This window comes from Chlorocebus sabaeus, chromosome 14 (assembly GCF_047675955.1).
Source record: "Chlorocebus sabaeus isolate Y175 chromosome 14, mChlSab1.0.hap1, whole genome shotgun sequence".
Lineage (NCBI taxonomy): Eukaryota > Metazoa > Chordata > Mammalia > Primates > Cercopithecidae > Chlorocebus > Chlorocebus sabaeus.
The window spans coordinates 24,422,577-24,440,800 of record NC_132917.1 but is presented as its reverse complement, the minus strand read 5'-3'; the positions used below and the strand labels follow the sequence as shown (position 1 = coordinate 24,440,800).

At 40.3% G+C, this 18,224-nt stretch overlaps 1 protein-coding gene across 9 annotated transcripts in view; it reads right to left on the bottom strand.

The window, feature by feature from the left end:
* NCOA1 (nuclear receptor coactivator 1) overlaps positions 1-18,224 on the bottom strand; it is a 276,492-nt gene that overhangs the window by 2,488 nt on the left and 255,780 nt on the right. For all 9 annotated transcript variants that reach the window (XM_073022823.1, XM_073022819.1, XM_073022822.1 and 6 more), the window contains 3 exons: positions 15,820-15,991; positions 9,864-10,047; positions 5,309-5,398 (listed from right to left, as the gene is read on the bottom strand). In XM_073022823.1, coding sequence (XP_072878924.1) covers positions 5,309-5,398; positions 9,864-10,047; positions 15,820-15,991 — 446 coding nt within the window. The remainder of the gene's footprint in view (positions 1-5,308; positions 5,399-9,863; positions 10,048-15,819; positions 15,992-18,224) is intronic.

The window sequence follows — 18,224 nt, the reverse complement described above, 5'->3', positions numbered from 1 at the left end:
GGTTCTGGAAAGTTCACACTTTAAAAATAAAATCAAAATTGGAATGGTCACACCTCCTATAGGGTTGCCATCAATACTGAAAGTGAGTATCATTGCTAATGTTGCCAAGATTGGGAGAAGCCCAGTTTCAGAGTCTGGGTATCCAGTGATAGGTTTTAAAAAATACGTGATATTTAGAAAACTGGTTTAAAACCATTCTATGGATGATTTCAGTAGGATAAAAAATCTTTATGACGTCACTGAAAAATTAAGGGCTTTCAACCAGTATTAGCAAAACGAAACCACAACTCAATAGGACATCAGCATCTAAGGTTAATGTCCAAAGGTTTTTTAGTATTTAAATATACTATTACATAGCTCTTTCACATATTGGCTTTAGAATAACAGCAAATTATCATTAGAACAATTTTATATTTGACTTTTTTCCCGACAGACAATCCATTTAAACACATGAGCTAAAAATAACAGTATGTCTACTAGCCTTGAGAACAGTGTGAATTTTCCCTTCACTACTTTCAGTAACAATACACTTATTCCTTAAAAATGTCTAAAGTTGCACAGTTCTAGCATATTCTATTGGGAAGACAAAGCCAGAAGTTAGTCTTTACCAACCAGCCTTATTAAAAAGTTGTTCGTAGAACTGATTAAGGCTAATACCACACTTGTGAATGTTCCAGACCAGGAATGGAGATGCCTTCTAAGGCATCTAAGTGTCTCAAACTTTTTGATAAACTTGTGTCTCCTGTTTGATAGGTCATAAAGTAGTTTAGATTAGTGGTGTATTTTTTTTTTTTTTTTGGTCATTTATCACTAATTCATGCTAGTTACACTCAGCTTTTTTTGAAAACTTTTCTATCCTAATTGAATAAAAGTTGTTTTCCATCAACCTTCATTAGCCAAATGTCAAATGTCGTATGCATCAAATTTGGACATCAGTCTGTCCCCTGGTCTCCTATCCTCTTAATCCATTTATAGCTCCACTTTCCTCCCTCTCAGACAGCCCCCAAGCTGAGCTTTCCTAGTGCCTAAGGAATCAAATCTCTAGTTAGATTTGCACTGCTTTTCTCTCCTTCTCTTCCCCTTTCCCTAGTTTCCCAAATGTGGCTTCTAGTCCCTATATGCTCCCATTTGTTACTGCCTCCTCTGGGCTCTTTCTCCTGTGTCTATAACACACCAACGCACCCAGTCTGCTCTCCAGCTGCCTCTGTGCCCTCACCCTGCCTTTGTGGTCTGTAACGTCTCATTCTGACTCTTTCCTTCTAGAGCTTCACCAGGCCTTCCTCTCTTCCTAGGTCAATGATCCTCCTGCCAGTCCTCTTCCCGCTCTTCTGTTCTCTGGGTTCTCTTCCTGTTCTCTCCTGTCTTACCTCCTCCTGCCATCCCTCTTCCCACTCCTCTGTTCTTTGGGTTCTCTTCTTGTTCCCTCCTGCCTTACCTCCTCCCCATTCTATCCCAGTTCTGCAGTACAGCTAGTCCCATTACTCCTCCAGTCCTCTTCTCCTCATCTTTTTCTTCTCCCTTTCTGTACATCTGTCTTTATATTTCTGTCTAACTCACTCCCCAGCTGCTGTCTGGTAAATACAAAAACACTGGAGCAAGTAGAGATTTCATGACTGGCCACAACAGAAAGAAAATTCTACCACTGAAACTTCACATGATCACAAACTATAGTTCTTTTTTAGGCATTGATTTTAAAAAAAGTCAACAGATAAAATTTCATGTTTATGTTTCTACATATGAAACACTGGGGCAGAGCATAAGGTGTTTTTGTACCCAAATTCTTAAAAAGTTCTTGATAAAGGCAGGATGAAACAAACTAGAAAGTTCTGCTTCTTTAAAAATACAACTTTTAAAAACATAGTCTAGGGTGGGCATGGAGGCTCATGCCTCTAATTCTAGCACTTTGGGAGGCTGAGGCAGGAGGATCACTTGAGGCCAGCAGTTTGAGACCAGCCTGGGCAACATAGTGAGACCCATCTCTACAAAAAATTAAAAAAAATTAGCTGGGCGTGGTAGTGTGTGCCTGTAGTCCCAGCTGCTGCGGAGGCTGAGGTGGGGGGATCACTTGAGCCTGGGAGATTGGGGCTGCGGTGAGCTGTGAAGGTGCCACTGCACTCTAGCCTGGGCAACAGAGTAAGACCTTGTCTCAAATAAATTAAAAAAGTGTACTGGCCGGGCACGGTGGCTCACGCCTGTAATCCCAGCACTCTGGGAGGCCGAGGTGGGTAGATCACCTGAGGTCAGGTGTTCAAGACCAGTCTGACCAACATGGTGAAATCCCGTCTCTACTAAAAATATAAAAAAATTAGCTGGGTGTGGTGGCAGACGCTTGTAATTCTAGCTACTTGGGAGGCTGAGGCTGGAGAATCACTTGAACCTGGGAGGCGGAGATTGCAGTGAGCCAAGATCGCGCCACAGCATTCCAGCCTGGGCAACGACAAAGCAAGACTCCATCTCAAAAAAAAAAAAAAAAAAAAAAAAAAAAGTGTATTATTGAAATTAGAGAAAACTGAAAAGACTAAACAAACTCTAAAACCCATTTCAGCCACTTTAAACTATTGCTTAAAAGGGGGTGTCTTAGACCAGTCCACAAAGGACTTCTTAATATTTGTCATGACTTCTCTGATAGGCAAAGTGTGACACAAAAGAAGCTTCAGTTCTCCCAGGTGAGAAGATTGATGGGAAAGCTGAGTCCTAACCTCTGAAGATTTTCTGGTATAATTTTTACTTCAGTTGAAATACTGTTTCAGGGCAGGGCTTTGGAACTTTAAAACATGGTCGTTTGGGTGTAACTAATTTGTCAAGCTGCCCAGTAATGTCTCTGTGGGTTTGAGGCTTTCACAAACACCTGGTGAATGAAGACTCTTCATTCCTCGATCTTTTTTTTTGTGAGACGGAGTCTCGCTCTGTCGCCCAGGCTGGAGTGCAGTGGCACAATCTAGGCTCACTTCCAGCTCCGCTTCCCGGGTTCACGCCATTCTCCTGCCTCAGCCTCCGAGTAGCTGGGACTACAGGTGCCCGCCACCACACCTGGCTAATTTTTTTTGTATTTTTAGTAGAGATGGGGTTTCACCATGTTAGCCAGGATGGTCTCGATCTCCTGACCTTGTGATCTGCCTGCCTCGGCCTCCCAAAGTGTGCTAGGATTACAGGCATGAGCCACCGCGCCCAGTTCCCAGATCTTAAAATGCCTTCTCTCTTCTTTTTCTTTTCTTTTTTTTTTTTTGAGTCGAAGTCTCCCTCTGTCACCCAGGCTGGAGTGCAGTGGTGTGATCTCGGCTCACTGCAACCTCTGCCTGCGGGTTCAAGCGATTCTCCTGCCTCAACTTCCTGAATAGCTGGGACTGCAGGTGCCCACCCCCAAGCCTGGCTGATTTTTGTATTTTTACACAGGGTTTCTCTATGTTGGCCAGGCTGGTCTCAAACTCCTGACCTCAAATGATTTGCCTGCCTCAGCCTTCCAAAGTGCTGGGATTACAGGTGTGAGCCACCGCACCCGGCCAAAATGCCTTCTCTTTACCTTGAGAGGACTCAGGTCCTATTTCCTAATGCTTAGCCTGTGAACCCAGTCTTCTAATCTTTGTCCTTCTCAACTGGCCAATACATCTTCCTTCACCTTCTTCCCAAGATGAAGTCTACGCTAGGACTTCTATCGATGTTCCCTTTCAGGGATGACTCTTCTGTCCATAGGGTTGAATCCAAATCCCTTAGTTTAGCATTCAAGGCCTCTGGAAATTTTCCCCAAGCCACTTTACCAATTTTAATTCCTACGAATAGTTATGATAAACCCTTTACCTGTAGTTGATTTGGTTTCCCAGGACTATGCTAAGATATTACTATTTCCCTGTTTCTGTGGCCTCTACTTCCAGTTCCTTCTACTTCTCAATCTACGTCTGCACCAGCCTCCAACAATTACCATATCCTTTTCCTTCTCTTTGCCTTGGTAACTGTCCTTCAAGGCTCAGTTCAGCTCTATCTCTTGCAAAAATGCTCTTCTGACCATCTCAGCAATTTCTCCTTTCTTTGAATGCTTATGCTTCATTACTTGTAACAAATTTAATAATTTGCCTTCTTTGGTTAAATGACAGTTTATGTGCATATATTGATGTGTTTTATCTTTCAGGAGTCCCTAACTGGTATGGCAGAAACAGTGTGCACTCTGGCAGTAGAAACACCTGGGTTTGAACCTCAGCTCTTCCTCTTTCTAGCACTGTGAATGGTACATGTAGTTAAATCTCTTCATGTTCAGTTTCTTCATCTGTGAAGAAAAGGAATGCTACCTCGTTCATAGGGTTACAGTGAGGCTTAAATGAGATAATGCATACAGTGCATAGCACAGTGCCTGGCAAACTACAAGCATTTCACAAATGAAATTTCCTTTCCTCACTTCTCCCCACAGTTCACCTAATGCTGACGGAACATATATTATGTGTCTTCCTATTGCCATCTGTGGCATAATCCCTGTGTTAAAAATGTTTATTAAGAGACTAAAGTTCGGCCTGGCGTGGTGGATCACCTTAGGTCAGGAATTCGAGACCAGCCGGGTCAAAATGGTGAAAACCCGTCTCTACTGAAAATACAAAAAATTAGCCGGGCATGGTGGCGGGTGCCTATAATCCCAGCTACTTGGGAGGCTGAGGCAGGAGAATCAATTGAACCCAGGAGGCAGAGGTTGCAGTGAGCCAACATCACGCCACTTCACTCCAGCCTGGGCAAAAGAGCGAAACTCCGTCTCAAAAAAAAAAAAAAAAAAAAAAAAAGAGAGAGAGAGAGAGACAGAGACTAAAGTTCTAAAGTTCAACCAAAGTTACAAAAGTGAATTAAGCCCTTCCTCCAAAATTTCTAAATTAGGTTAATATAGGAAAGTGGCCACCCTTGCTGTTTATGCTGTTTTGAAACATACTTCTTAGGAGGTGAAGTATACAGCAGGCACTCTGTTTTGTCTGAATTTACTGAGATCTTCTGAGGTACTCTGATTACAGATGAGTTTTTAGCACTGTGCTTATTTACAAAATAACAATTAGTGGCCATCATTTGTGATCACTTTATCCTAAGCACTGAGTTAAACCATCTGAACTGATCTCATTGAATCCTCTCAACAATCCTATAAGCAGGTGTCATGTTAGTTCTGTGGTTATACAGCAGCTCAGGAAAGCTCCATAACATGCCCAGGACGACACGGCTAAGAACAGAGCCAGGACTCACATCCAGGTCTGACTCCCAAGGTCAGGCTCTTAATGATGCTACACAATCCTCTGTGTATCTAGAGTACATTTGACAGCTCTGGGCTTAGAATTTCCTTACTGACCTGGGTTCCATCTGCTTCTGTTTTGAGAAGGTCAGTAGATGAGAGCTGGTTGCAGTAGAGGCCTGTGTGTCTCAGTGCGGGATCGTTTATCTATTAAAGATAAATATAAGATCAAATTACAAGCTAGTTGTTTAAGCTGAAAACCAAATTCTTCAATGAAAAACAATCTCACTGAAAGAAAAGTAAGAGCAGCACAGCAAAAATGAAAAGCTTAGCAATTAACTGTGTTGTTACAAGTCAGGATAGTAGTTCTCCATGTCGGGGTGGAGAGTGTGTAAGGGACACAAGGAGAACCTCTGGAGTACTGATGACATTCTGTTTCTTGATCTGAGTGGTACTCAGGTGTGTTCACTTTGTGAAAATCCATTGAGTTGTACACTTTTCTCTATATTCTTATATATGATACTTTAATAAAAAGTTAATTCACACATACGTATGTTAATTAGTGATAGACTCACACTTTGGTCAAGATTTAGTAACAGGGATCAGACTTATCCTCCTGCCTCAATCAGCTAAAAAAACAGATAAAATATGTGAAACAAAGGCACTTAAGACATTAGACAAAGGCAATGAAGGACAGTGATCAGCAGTCCCTACTGTGGCAACTGCCCAGCCTATTGCCTGGAGCGTACTTCCGGCTGTATCATGGAGAAAGGGAACCCAGGCAGCGGCTGGCAGGCTCCCTGAGTTAAGGGGATGCAGCTAGAATCCTCAGAGCAGAATATCAGAGAGAGTTCTGGAATAGATCTGCAGTGGCTCTCAAGTCTGTAGCTCAGTACTAATCAGCTTATAGAGGCAGGGGAAAGAATCACCTGAATAGATGACACGGAACAATTCCCGAAGTCCCCACAGCGCTGGGAATAGGCCCTGATTTCACCCCCCAGAGTGGAAAACATCATAATTCATGTAGTATCATGTAGCATATTAGAATAGCTTTACCTTGGTGGTAAGGTTAAAATTAGTCCTAGAAAAAATACTGCTTTGGTCACAGTAAACAAAAAAGCAAGGATCAAATTTTCCAAGTAATCTAACCATTTCCTAGAACAAAGCTCAAGAGTATTTGTAGGAATATAAACAAGGTAAAATTCGTCTGGCATCCAATAAAAAATTACCAGGCATGCAAAGAGGCAGAAAAATATGATGCATAATGAAAAGGAAAGTCAACTGAAATCAATTCAAAAATGATGCTGATAATAGAACTGATAGGTGAGGAATATCAGGGCATTTACTGTAACAACCATATTCCACTTGTTTAAGAAACAAGAGGAAAGACTGAACAGATATGAAAAATATGTTGGAGATATGGAAGATATAAGAAGGATCCAAATATGACTGCTACATATGAAAACTGCTGTGTCTGAGATGAAAAATACACTGGATAATCAGATTAGATATTGCAAAAGAAAAAATTAGTGGACCTGAAGCTACAGTAATATAAATGTTCTAAAATCAAAGAAAAAAATAACTGAACCTCATCCCACTGCCCCAAAGCCCCCCAAACCTAGAGAATCAGTGAATGTGAGACAATTTCAAGTGTCCTATTATACATGCAATTGAAGTCTCTGAAGGAGAGGAGTGAGGATGGTGACAAAAATTATTTGAAGAAATAATCATCAATATTTTCCAAAATTTGGCTGGGTGTGATGGCTCATGCCTATAATCCCAGCACTTTGGGAGGCCGAGGTGGGTGGATCATCTTGGGTCAGGGGTTTGAGACCAGTCTGGCCAACATGGCAAAGTCCCATCTCTACTAAAAATATAAAAATTAGCTGGGTGTGGTGGTGCACCCCTGTAGTCCCAGCTACTCAGAACGCTAAGGCAGGAGAACTGCTTGAACCCAGGAGGTGGAGGTTGCAGTGAGTGGAGACTGCGCCACTGCACTCCAGCCTGGGTGATGGAGTGAGACTCTGTCTCAAAAAAACCACAAAAAACCAAAAAATGACAACAAAAATTTTTTCCAAAATTTAGTGAAAATTATATGGTCATGAATCAAGAAGCTCAATGAACCCCAAGAATAAGAAATATGAACAAAATACACCAAAGCATATCATAAGCAAATTACTTAGAACCAGTGGGGGAGAGAAAAATCTTAAAAATCAGCTAGACAGGGAAAAACATCAATCATATATGGAAGAACAAAGACAAAATGACAGCAGATGTCTCATCAGCAATACTGTAGTGGACCAACATCTTTAAAGTACTGAAAGCTGAAACTGCCAAGCTAGAGTTTAGGGAAAAGAACATTCAAAGATGAAGGTGAAAGACTTTTTCAGACATAGAAAAGCTCATTAGCTGCAGGCCTGCACTATAAAAATGTTAAAGCAAGGCCGGGCGCGGTGGCTCACACCTGTAATCCTAGCACTTTGGGAGGCCGAGGCAGGCGGAACATGATGTCAGGAGATTGAGACCATCCTGGCTAACACAGTGAAACCCCTCTCTACTAAAAATACACACAAAAAAATTAGCCAGGCGTGATGGCGGGCACCTGTAGTCCCAGCTACTTGGGAGGCTGAGGCAGGAGAATCGGTTGAACCTGGGAGGTGGAGGTTGCAGTGAGCTGAGATCACACCCCTGCACTCCAGCCTGGGCTAAAGAGCGAGACTCCATCTCAAAAAAAAAAAAAAAAAAGTTAAAGCAAGACCCTCAGGCAGAAGGAAAATAATACCAAATGGAAACTTAGAACTACAAAAAGGAACGCAGAAAATTGAAAGTGGTGACTATGTGGGTAAATATAAAAAAAGGTTTTATTTAAATTTTCTTTAGTCAATTATAGTTTATAATTAATTTATAAATTTGTAAGTAGAATTTATAAATTTATAATTTATAATTGACTAAAGAAAAAATAAACTGCAGGGAATAGAACATATATAGATATAATATGTATGATGACAGTAGCACAGGAGGGACAAAATAGAAATAAACTATAATGAGGTGCTATACATTATATACCCCTCTATACATTATATTATACCTCTATACATACATATATTACATCACCTCATGTATAGAGGTGTATATTATATCACTTGAAGATTAAAAGGGTAATCAGTGTTTATATATTTTTATGATTTGCTATAAATGATGGCTGCATGGTAACAGCCTACTTACTATGGTGTACTATGTGGTTACCGATACGAATAACAAGAATAGCAACTATAGGGAGTTATTCCAATAATCTTAAATATCGTTTTGAATTTAGTCATTCTCTTCTAAAAATCTGTAAGAGGCTCCAGGATAAATTCCACACACTTAGATGGCATGAAACATATCCAAAAAGCTTACCACATTACTTCTCTAAATATAACACAAATATCCCCTTAACATTAATTAGGCTTTCAACCCCTATCCTGCCTAGGTCATGCTGTGATAACCAATCTTGAATGTTTTTTTTTCTATTCTGTTTAGGCAACTTTTTCATAATGGCTTTTTTGATCAGGGCTTTTTTCTTTTAAGCCCTCAGTAGTCAACTGTGCATACACTCCTCATCTGACAGAAACACGTATGACCCATCTCTTAACACACTTGTTTTGTCCTATGATTAAAATGACCCTTTGTTCATGTTGTGTCTTCTCCAACTTGTACATATGCATGTACAAGGCTATCTTTGTACACAGTAAGTACTGAATAAATGCTTACTGAATTAAAAAAGGTAGAAATGAAGAAAATGTGTTCAAGATATAAAGGAATATTCCAAGACAATATATTACATGTACTGTTTTTTTGTTTGTTTTTTTTTTGTTTGAGACAAGAGTCTTGCTCTGTTGCCCAGGCTGGAGTGCAGTGGCGCAATCTCAGCCCACTGCATCTCTGCCTCCCGGGTTCAAGCAATTCTCATGCCTCAGCCTCCCGAGTACCTGGAATTACAGGTGCATGCCACCATGCACAGCTAATTTTTGTATTTTTTTTTTTTTAGTAGAGATGGGGTTTCACCGTGTTGGCCAGGCTGGTCTCAAACTCCTGACCTTGTGATCCATCTGCCTTGGCCTCCTAAAGTGCTGGGAGCCACCATGTACTGTTTAATAAATCTAAAAAACTAAAAATCTCATGAAACTAAAATCTTATTTATAAAGTCTGTCAAGGCCCAGGAGTAGTGGCTCACACCTGTAATCCCAGCACTTTGGGAGGTTGGGATAAGAGGATCGCTTGAGCCCAGGAGTTCAAGACCAGCCTGGGCAACATAGTGAGACCTTGTTTCTGCAAATAGTAAAAAAGTTAGTTGGACAGGGTGGCATGTGCCTGCAGTCCCAGCTACTTATGAGTCTGAGGTAGGAGGATCCCTTGAGTCTGGGCAGTCAAGGCTGCAGTGAGCTGTAATTGAACCACTGTACTCCAGCTTGGGTGACAAAGTGAGACCCCATCTCAAAAAAAAAAAAAAAAAAAGTCTGTCAAAAATTTTCATTGTATATCTTAAGAGCCAGTAATTATTAAAAGTTAGTGGGAAAGAATAAATAAAGAAGTGTGGCTGTTTCTGATGAGTAACTGTCAACATACCTGATTTTCCTCAGAATAATGAACTGTGATGTAGTGTGGCAAGTGTGCCAGCTGTGCCACTTACCTGCTCAGGGCACACAGTGTTCATTCCTGGCATCTGCAAAGAGCTCATCTGCATCTGGGCCATCATTGGGTTCATGTTCTGAACATTCGTATTTCCACCTGCCATGGAAACGGTGATGCTCATGTTGTTGTATACTCCTGGCTGTGCAGGTGTGGGCTGGTTCTGGACAGCTTGACTGAACACACTGTAAACTCAAAAACAATCCAGATTACATCCACTGATCATGAACAAGGGATAATGTGACTAGATCCTGTTTCCAAATAAAATACGTTACATCCGTAAATTGCAAGTATGACTGTATCTTCTTAAAATATATAAAAATTAATATAATTCAGATACATTCTGAAGTCTACAAAAGGGATTAAATAACTGAAAAGAACTCATTTTAAGTAACAATTATCTGGCATAATATCAGAGATGATAGGCTGCAATCATGTAAATAATTAAGAAAGGAAGTTTTCCATGTAAGTAAATCTTCTAGGTAACTGACATTTACCTATCTAAACAGAGAATGTCCTATTTGAGCAAAGTGTCTGGCATATATATATATGGATCTTCAACAAATGTTCACTGAATGAATTAGCACAGGAATGAATGATTCAAAGACAGCATCCTTATATTGTATTTGCTTGTATAGCCTCTTAGACTTAATACTTCAGGGGAATGATGGTATCATTTTCCACTTATTTCTTGTCTCTATTAACATGTGACATATAGCAGGCACTCAGTAAATACCTGATGAATAAATGAAGTATGGCATGGGTTATTATTTGGTGCTGTCAAATGGTGCAGTTCAGATTGTTTCCTACTAATTGGTTTTATTGTATCTGTGCCAGTGAAGTGGCATAAATTTTTTGAAGTGTAGTGCAGAGAAAATCTACAAGAGAATACCCTGGGACTCATGGACAATCAAGACTCCCAGGTTTTACTCAAACCCTGGTGAATCACATTTTCCAGGGGTGCGTATAGAAAGATCCATCTTTAACTACTCAGGCACACTAAAATTTGAGAGCCTTTATTCAATATCCTAGCTTATTGTCACTTCTCAATGTTTTAGCTTGTGGTCGCTTTCAATATGCTACAAATTAAGAGGAAACCAGATGTATATAACTAAATGTTTTTAGGTGGCAAATTCAATCCTTTTAAAGACTTCCAAGGTCTTACCAGGCCTGAACATAGCTTCATGTCTTTTCTAGGAAGAAAAATACGTAAGCACTTATGTTTTTCAGAGAGCCTGTTTTATTGACTTCCTTCTTCACGGCCAAGTTCTGGACTGTTGTTATGCCAAAGATCTCAACTGTAAAATCAGTCTCTATTAGGAAGTAGAATAGTAAGCAATAAACTCCACGTAAATTCAACTTGACACTTTGTATTTGAACCCTGAAAATTTTCAGTGATACAGATATACAAATCTAAAGGATAATGATATTAATTCTGTCTTTCCTAAGTTCTATAAACACCAAATATTTTATGATTATATATTAATTGTTAACAATAAACTGCTGGTAAAATTCCACCTATTTTAATGTTAATTCTATAGAATATGATTTTAAAAATAATTTTCCCCATCAATAGTTTATCTATTCCTTGCCAGCTCTTAGTGTTAAGAAGGATATACTGACATTTACAGTTTCTAGTAGACTAAGGTAATCATACTGCATTGACAGGCCAAGAAGCAGCCTATTTATTATGTCTGAAGAAAAGTACAGAATTTTCCCCCAAGTAATTATAAAACACAGATGCCCACAGAAAATTATATGCCTAGGAAATAGTCAATAATACACCTGTGGACCATTGATGTCTGCACAGTGTGTATGCTTGTGGGGCAGTGTTCCTACAACTAAAGGTGAGAAAAAAGCCTATTAATTTATGTCTATTGCCTTTTGTTTTCAGAGACGGAGTTTTACTCTTGTTGCCCAGGCTGGAGTGCAATGGCGCAATCTTAGCTCACCGTAACCTCCGCCTCCCGGGTTCAAGCGATTCTCCTGCCTCAGCCTCCCAAGTAGCTAGGATTACAGGCATGCAGCACTACACCCAGTTAATTTTGTATTTTTTTTTTTTTTTTAGTAGAGGTGGGTTTTACCATGTTGGTCAGGCTGGTCTCAAACTCCTGACCTCAGGTGATCCACCTGCCTCGGCCTCCCAAAGTGCTGGGATTACAGGCATGAGCCACCGCGTCCAGCCTCTATGCCTATTTTCTAATGAGAACATTTCTGCCTAAGACAGTACTCATTTGTCAATTGATACGTAAGTCACCACTGTGGAGGAGCAAAGCTATGTAAGTTAATGCATGTGGAAGCTTCAAGGACTGCAACGATGTCATACTTATGGAAAAAAATTTAGGGCTTAATATCCTTTCAAATTAATATTTGGGACTGTATATTAGTTTAAGTTCTTTCAAATTGCTCCTGCCAATAGTTCCATTTTGGCATCTTCCATTAAGGGAAGAAGACCAAGCTCTTCTGCAGCTGCAACCACCGTCCCAGGTCCTAGAAAGACATCTGGGTTCACTGGCACCTAAAGTCCAACACTCACAGGCCCTCTTCCTCACTCTGCTTTCCTGTCTGCTTTGTAGCAGCTATCACAGTTTTCTCAGGGTAGCACTAGGTCTTTGGTAGTCACTAAATGATGGGAAAAAGAGGAGGATGAATACTCTGACCCAGAGTGGGTTCCACAGATATTACAGGTATTAACAAGCAGGGGAGTCCCTGGTCTAATAAGTCTGAGAAACAAAAGGTTAAACAACAGGACTCTTATCCTTTAAAATGCTAATACGCAATGGGATTCTCCCATCAACCAGCCTTACACAGAAGCACTACCCAGTTCCAGGACACACACGTTTAACCATTTCTTTCTCTTGCCACCAGAGAGATAATGAAAAAGAATTACATTGCACTACCTCTGAACTCTATTACATCATTCTACTTAATGGTTCTCTGACCGTTTCATGTTTTGATTCTCTCTGACCTGCCCCCTCACCAACTAGATTCTTCGTTAATTGGTAGCAGGGGTTTTCAGTGTTCCTCATGGTATCTTGGGTTGTGTGACAGAGATAGTGAGCGGTCACCGTCTCCAGGTGATATACGCTAATACACAATGCTTATGTTGACTAATAAACTTCTGCATATGAACCAAATGAACAAGTGTGAGTGTTTCAAGAGTTGATGGTAACTGTTTTCTTTCCCAAATGATCTGGAAAGTCAAAGTTTGCAAAAACTACTAAAATACAACAAAAACCTACATCCATATTTGAATCTGAATCCAAGACATTGACTTAGGGAGTATTTGCACTCATTTATTCAACAGATGTAGATAAAGGGCCTCCCTATTCCAGATGATGGAGACACAGAAGTAATACAAAATATAGTTCTTGCTCTTATGATGCTCATATTCTAGATGGAGAAGAAAAATCACAAATAAATAGACTATCGCACAGTATGTCAAGTGTTAATCACTACGAAAAAAAAAAAAAAAGAATGGAAAGGAGGCGCCAGGGGTAGAAAATGCTATTATTTCATAAATGATGGCCAGGAAAGTGTAATAAGGTGACATTTAACGTCTGTTTCTAATAAAGTGACATTTAAGGAAAGACTTGAAGTGTGAGACACAAACCATGTGGCCACTGAGGGAAGAACATTCCAGCAGAGAGATTAAAAAATGCAAACATCCTGAGTTTGCAGTGTACTTAGCACATCTGAGGAGCAGAAGGATAAAAGGAAGCCAGTGTGGCAGAGCAAGCAGTGAGAATAACAGATGGGATCAGAGAGGTATCCAGGAACAAGATGATATGGGGTTTTACGGGCCCTATTCTGTATTTTGAGTAAGATGGGGTGCTACTGGATGAGTTGTGTGTAAAGGACTGACATACTTTGCCTTACGTTTTAAAAGCATGGCTCTGGCTACCATGTGGAGATTAAATGATGGTGCAACAAGGGTGGAAGCAGGAGAGGAAGCTACTGGAATGGCCCAGGGAAAAGATGATTGTGGCTTGCACTAAGGTGCACAAGTGGAATTGGTAAGAAGAGAGAGGTATTAAGAAGCTGACATGATTTGCTGATGTGTTGGATGTGGGATGCGAGAAAGAGAAAGACTTTTCTTCTGGACAAGTGGAACATGGAGTTGTCATTTACTGAAATGGGAAAAAGTAACCCAGAGGAGCAGGTCTGGTGAAAATATCACTTTAGTTTTCATCATCTTAAGTTTGAGATGCCTATTAGATTTGTAAGTGGAGATATTGGTTGGGCAGCTGGATATACAGTATGGTGTTCAGGAAAGCCATCTGCACTGGAGGTTTAAATTTGGGAGTCAAATATAGAAATAGGCATTGACAATAGTAAGATGGGTGATGTAACCAAAGGAGGGAGTGGGTATGGGGAAGAGGTCCTAGAATCAACTCTGGGGCCCTCAAATGGAGGTCATGGAAATGAGAAAGATCCTAAAGGAGACTAAGTGATAGGAGGAGAGTCACTTTTCTTGAGAGAGTTGTTCTAGAAACCAAATGAAGAGCTTCAAGAAAGAATAATGCTCAAATATGTCAAATGCTACTGATGAGCATTGCTTTTGGCACTGAAGAGGACATTTAACTATCTTGACAAGGACACTTTTTTGTGGAATGATAGGAATGAAAGCCTGATTAGTTCAACAAGGAGTAGGAGTAGGGGAAGTGGATAGAGTATCATCTTTTAAGGAATTTTAACTGTAAAGGGGAGCAGAGAAATAGGTTATTGAGACATGTCAGCATGACTGTTTTTTTTTCCCCAAGCCATATTTCGATGATTAGGTGGAGGAACAAAGTAAGAGTTTAGTTGGATTTCATTAGGGAGAATTTTGCCAGGCATAAGTACAACAGAGGGAGAGCTGGGCAAGGGAGTCAGAGTGCCTGTAAGGTAGTGATTATAATGATGGGCCACAAAATCCAGAGCGAGTTTAGGAAGTTGGGATTGGAATACATTAGAAGACTAAATTCCTCTTATATTCCAGATACGGTTCCATTTCTACCTAATTTATACATGGTCTTCATTGAGACTTACACAGTTCTCTAACATGAAGATTTTCTCTCACCTTTCAATGAACTTTAGAAGAATATAGTCTTGTGTTTTCAACTTTAACTGCCTTACTTATTATGTTGTCAGATCAGACAGCTTCCCTGTCATTAGAGCTAAGACACAACCAAATTAAAATCCTTATAAAACTCAAAGTGATGTGTGAAAAGTTCAGCAGCCAGGATTTGGAAAAAAAAAAAAGACTTTAGTGAGATAATTCTAAGCAAGATGGGTAAGTCAAGGTCACTAAAAATCTAGAGATTCAAAAAGGAGTAAGCCTTAAAAACTTTTGTTATTGTTATAAAGTCTTTAAATACACCGGGAAAAGTGAAACTTGTGTGCCCACTACTCAGCTCTATTGAATTCTGACATTTGCCATTCTTGGTTTCAGATTTATAAGATTTTAAAGTGTTCTTATAAAGAAAAACTTTTTTAAAAGTACCCATTTCTATGTCTGTCCCAGGGAAGCTGTTACTGCTGTGAGCTCATCATATTCTGCACGTGTGCTCAGGTTAGGATGGAAAGGTTGGGGACACTAGATCTCTTTTCTGTACTGTTGGCACACAAATTTGCCTTAGAAGTGACTTGATACTTATAAGATTTAAAAATCATTTTTCTTTGCTGATAATATAAAATTTAGTTCCTTCCATTATGCAAATGGAAGTAGCCAATAATCTTCTACTTAGCCTATGAATACAATCAGCCCATGAAAACATGGCTGTTCTTATGTGCTGCTTTCTGTCTCCACATATAAACGGGGAAACGTCATATAAATGTAACCATATGCGGCCTTTTGTGTCCGGCCTTCTTTCACTTTGCATAATGTTCCTGAGGTTCAACCATTGTAGCATTTATCAGTATCAGGGATTTATCACAGTATCAAGGATGCTCATATATAAAAACTGCCCCCTTACTTGTTTCCTATTGCTCCTTGCTGCCAGGCCTTCATGTCTGGTGACTGATACCCGGAGGCAGGCGGAGTTTGCTGGAGCAGAGAGCTCTGAGGAGGAGGGATTGGCATCGGCACCATGGAGCTCCCAGGGCTTAGAGATGGAGCAAAGTTGGCCTCACCTTGGGGAACCATTCCTGTAAATTGACACAAATTAATTTATGTTGATATACTATAAATTTATTAACTCCATAAATGAAAAAACCCGAAACGATCTGTCACAATATATTTACAAATAACTTTCTTATTTGCCTTGTTTTGTGTCAGGCAACATATTTACAAATATATTCAACAGAGCATGGAAAAAATTTAGTATCTTAAACTAGGTCAAGAAATCTCAGCATAAACCAATAGATAAATAAATGTAAATCTGGAATAATGCTTTCCATTCACTAAGATGTTGATTTGTGCAGGAGGATTGTATATGATCTGTTTCTGTTCTTTTTTGCTTATATGAATTTTTAAGTGTAAAAATATGTATGAACATACATGATGAATTACTTGTGTAGTAAATTAAACTCCCCTCCCCCCCGCCGAGATAGAGTCTTGCTCTGTCACCTAGTCTGGAGTGCAGTGGCATGATCTTGGCTCACTGCAACCTCCGCCTCCTAGGTTCAAGCAATTCTCCTGCCTCAGCCTCCTGAGTAGCTGGGATTACAGGCGCCTGCCATCGCGCCTGGCTAATTTTTGTATTTTCAGAGGAGATGGGGTTTCACCATGTTGGCCAGGCTGGTCTCGAACTCCTGACCTCAGGTGATCCACCTGCCTCGGCCTCCCAAAGTGCTGGGATTACAGGCATGAGCCACCGCGCCTGGCCGTAAATTAAACTTGAAAAGGGAAAAAATAGCTAAGAGAAAGCCATGTGTGGCCAGGTGCGGTGGCTCATGTCTGTAATCCCAGCACTTTGGGAGGCCGAGGTGGGTGGATCACCCGAGGTCAGGAATTTGAGACCAGCCTGGCCAACATGAGAAACCCTGTCGCTACTAAAAATACAAAAACGCCTGTTATCTCAGCTACTTGGGAGCCTGAGGCATGAAAATGGCTTGAACCTGGGAGGCAGAGGTTGCAGTGAGACGAGATCGTGCCACTGTACACCAGCCTGGGTGACAGAGCAAGACTGTCAAAAAAAAAAAAAAAAAAAAGAAAAGAAAAAAAAAAGAAGTCACGTGTGAAAATAAAAAATAATGAGAAAGTTTTGTTAGCCACTCTTCCCCTCCTCCTTCCCCTTTTTAAGCTTTATTCAGACATAATCTACACGACATGAAATTGACACACTGTAACTGCATAATGCAATGATTTTTAGTAAATTTATAGAGTTGTGCCGCCATTACCACAATCCAGTTTAGACATCTAATCATTTTCCAAATTCCCTTGTACCTGTTTGTAGTCAATCCTTGCTCTCACCCCTAGTCCCAGGTAACCTCTGATTTGCTTTCTGTCTCTAAAGGATTTGCTTTTTGGGGGGAATTTCATGTAAATGTAGCCATACATGGTCTTCTGTGTCTGGCTTGCATTCACTTAGCATGATGTTTTTGAGGTTCAGCCATTTTGGAGCACTTATCAGTAGGCTATTCCTTTTTATTTAGGATGATGCTTATTAGCAGCCATCTGACCGAACTGTCAAAACTCAACTGACCATAAAAGTAAGGGTTTATTTCTGAACTTTTTATTCTGTTCCAGTGATCTCTATGCTGTACCAGTACCACATTGTCTTGATTGTTGTGACTTTATGGCAATTTCTGAAATTAGGCAGATATCCAACTTTGTTCTTCTTTTTTTTTTTTTTTTTTTTTTGAGACGGAGTCCTCGCTCTGTCGCCCAGGCTGGAGTGCAGTGGCCGGATCTCTGCTCACTGCAAGCTCCGCCTCCCGGGTTCACGCCATTCTCCTGCCTCAGCCTCCCGAGTAGCTGGGACTACAGGCGCCCGCCACCTCGCCCGGCTAGTTTTTTGTATTTTTTTAGTAGAGACGGGGTTTCACCGGGTTAGCCAGGATGGTCTCGATCTCCTGACCTCGTGATCCGCCCGTCTCGGCCTCCCAAAGTGCTGGGATTACAGGCTTGAGCCACCGCGCCCGGCTGTTCTTCTTTTTAAAAATTGTTTTGGCTACTCTAGGTCCTTTGCATTTCCATACACATTTTAGGATGTTTGTTAATGTCTCCAAAAAGCACGCTGAAATTCTGCATTGAATTATAAGATCAATTTTGAGTAAATTACCAGTTTTTTTTAAAGTCTTTTTTCTCTGATTTCATTTTGGATAGTTTCCATTGTTATATCTTTAAGTTCACTAATTTTTTCTTCTGTAATTTCTAATCTGCTGTTTATCACATCTAGAGTTTTTTTTTTTTTTTAAATCTCAGACACTGTAGTTT